This window comes from Charadrius vociferus, unplaced genomic scaffold (genome assembly GCF_000708025.1).
Source record: "Charadrius vociferus isolate BGI_N301 unplaced genomic scaffold, ASM70802v2 scaffold209, whole genome shotgun sequence".
NCBI lineage: Eukaryota > Metazoa > Chordata > Aves > Charadriiformes > Charadriidae > Charadrius > Charadrius vociferus.
In genome coordinates, this window is record NW_009660387.1 from 1,515,034 (window position 1) to 1,518,324 (window position 3,291).

At 35.5% G+C, this 3,291-nt stretch overlaps 1 protein-coding gene across 1 annotated transcript in view; it reads left to right on the forward strand.

Annotated features, from left to right (window-relative positions):
• The window catches only part of KDM6A (lysine (K)-specific demethylase 6A), a 127,594-nt gene that overhangs the window by 108,923 nt on the left and 15,380 nt on the right, over positions 1-3,291 (forward strand). The window contains 3 exon segments of the mRNA XM_009893288.1: positions 1,161-1,225; positions 1,328-1,402; positions 3,246-3,290. Of these exon segments, the coding sequence (XP_009891590.1) occupies positions 1,161-1,225; positions 1,328-1,402; positions 3,246-3,290 (185 nt within the window).

Consider the following 3,291-nt stretch of genomic DNA (forward strand, 5'->3'; position numbering starts at 1 on the left):
CTGAACTGTGGAATTTTCTGGTCATTTTTTTTTCTGTTACAAATTGGTGGTAAAAATGTAATATATAAAATAGTTTTCAGAATTATGATTTTCATTTTCCCCATGGAAATCAAAAAGACATTGTTTTAAAGTGTACGTGTCCTTTACCTAACACTGCTTTGACCTGTCCTTAGGTGACTTTTCACAGTGTTCAAATGAAAGCTTTGTTGTTTCTTTCTACAGACACAATCCTCTTGGCTTGCCCTACGTGATCTTTTTTTTTTTTATTCCTCTAACAACTATTACATTGCTTTTCTAACGTGTCTTGCAGTATTTGATAAATCCATCATCACTAGGTTCCTTTTTGTTTCTCTTTGTCCTTCATTCAAAGGATGAATAAGACTTTCTGAGGTACACAGGGCACTTTTAAATTTAACAACAATCCCATTCAAAGCCAACGATCTTTGGATAGCCTCCAGGCAGTTCTTTCCTCATTTTTGTCTTATTCTTTCTCCTTCTATGTCCATATACTTGCCAAAAGAGTCTTTAGAGTAGGGTTTTGAGCCCACTCTTCTAAAAAGATCAAATTACATCACTTAATATTGGTTAGATTTTTTTTCCACTAGTCATGGTCCTAGCTACTGCAGTGCTAAAATAGCATATGGCTATGAAAAATTCAGAAGATTTTATATAATGGATTTTATAAAATTAATTTTATAAATATTAGTCATTCTAGTCATCAGGAGACCTGCTTGACTTTGAAGGAAGGTAAATGTTCTAGTCTGAAAAAGTTAATATTCCTTAAGACTGCGTTCCAGTTCACCTGCATGATGAAGCAAACCGACATACTCATTTGCGACTATAGTGTAGGCTAGCAGAAGTGTTTATAGCGTAGACATTTTCTGTTGTCCTGGCCTGAGCTTCCCTGAATTTGTAGTCATGAAGAGTTTTTTGCAATGGCTTTTGACTAATAACTGGGATTTTTTTAAAACTTTCTTAACAGTAACATTCACATAAAGTCTTACAGATACTGTAAGGATTGTAGCAGTATCTTGAAACAAATGTACTTATGTCCATGAACATGTTACCATTTTATACCTATAGATTTCTTATATGTATTCTTACTTTTTATGTTTTTATACATATATACAAAAAAGCATTTCCACAATTGCATTTTATAGGAGGAAAATGAGAAGAAGAGTCACCACAAGGACCACTCAGATAATGAATCCACATCTTCTGAAAAGTAAGTGTGGCATAACTGTGGTAATGCTGTAGTTGGTTTTATGTGGTTTTTTTACATCATTCCCATTTTCACATTCACCTATTATATTTTTTATGTTTGCAGCTCTGGGAGGAGGAGAAGAGGACCTTTTAAAACAATCAAGTTTGGGACCAACATTGACCTGTCAGATGACAAAAAGTAAGTTTCTCCTGCTCACAGTGTAACAGTATGATACTCTTCCTGGAAAACCAATGCATTCTTCTCACACATCAGTCAGTCTGTTGGTAAACCCAATTCCAGGTACACAACCCATCTCCACAATTAAATTGTTACCTTTGGTTTTTTAACTGAGTCCTTCTCACCCTAAAAATCTCTTTCAGGCTTTTTTTTCCAGGATCTTTATTTTTCCAAAAATGAACTTTAACATCCATCAGAAATTGTTCTTTGCAGTCTTCCTTCTAATACGTTCCTGTTGTTTCATTCTGAGGCTTTAAATTGTTTGCTTACAACTTTAATTACTTCTCACAATGCCACGTTTTCAGTCTTCGCACAGAAATTGTAAGATTAAAGGTTTTTTCTTTTTTGTTTCTCTTGATTTTTGCTATTGGTTTTTGTTTCCTTTTGTTCCTGCTGTCAACCTTTGTTTCCACTTTTTCATAGCTGTTGCTTCTCTATCCAGGAACAGGGTTCAAAATACCTAGTAAAGACCAGACCAGTGCTTACCTGTGGATAAGCCATGATACCTGTGCCAGAACCTCAGAAAAAATTAAGGAATTAATTGTGAATTGTTTATAGACTACATATCTTTCTGTGAGTAGATGAAGGTAGCTCAGAAAAACATCAGAAAGTATTAGAAATACACTGAAAGCATGTTTTTTGTGTCCAGTAATATTTTTTTATTTGGTTCCGTCTGTAATTGGTATATATTTCCATAAAAGATCTGGCATGTCTAGGCTGTCAGTCCCACCAGCTGCAGTACAAAAATTCTGATCTACTTCAATCATTAGAGCAGAAGAAAAGATTATGGTGTCTGAAACTAGAGAATAAGGCCTGCTTAAGATGCTGAGGTCTTTTGTGGTATAGTCACTGAAAGGTCAATGTGCGTACAGACATATGTGATTAGAGATGGTTATAAAATTTTAAATATTGATGCTGGTTTTTTCTAAAGAAAATTCCACCTGTAGATACAAAATTGTTGCTAATAAACTAGCATCCAGAGCAAACCATTGGGGAGAGACTTTAAATTAACCTAAGGATAACTAACCTGAGGCTCATAGAGAATTGGATTTTGATACTTTAAATAGTTCTTGTAGGATCCCAGGTAGATGCCTGATCCTCTGATCTGCAGTCTCAGCTTTTGCTACAAAACTATCTTTCCCTCAACTAACCTGTCAGATTTGTGATTATATTTGGAAATATTTTAAAATTAAGAGAGTAACACAGATACCTGGCTGACGCTACAGAGCCCCACGCTTAAGTTCTGGGATTTTTGTCTTTCAAGAGATGTGTTTTTCTTAATGCAAGTATTCAGTTCTATAGCACGTGCATTTAGTTAACTTCATTCTTGGTCACAGCAATTGTATGTACAGGCTAGGGCATGTTTAGACACTCTTCCTGACATATATTGTAGCACCATATCTTTTGGCTCTTGAAAGCATGGTTGACAGTTACTTGACTGGCTTAGAGTGTGAGGAGAGCACAGCTCTGTTTTCACTTGGAAAAGGTGAACACCAAGGTGTAAATTGCAAGCAGAATTTTCTGGCAGTATAGCAGCAGACTGGCTAACTGCAAGAGTGAATCCAGTCACCCTGGCTTTTAACTTGCCCTTAAATAAAATCGTCATGTAAATTCTGTAACTGTCAAGTAAGGGTATTGCATTGTCTCAACTTCCCTCTTAAGAGATGCTAAGTTATGTAGAAGTAGGTTGTCTGCTCTTTTATCTGTGTGCTAACGTTTTTTGAAAATGTTTATATTTCTTAAACTCCTAGAAGCTTAAGAGTTTTAGGGATTCACAGTTTGTCGATTTGCTATTTTGCTGCAGGTGGAAGTTGCAACTCCATGAACTGACAAAACTTCCAGCTTTTGTA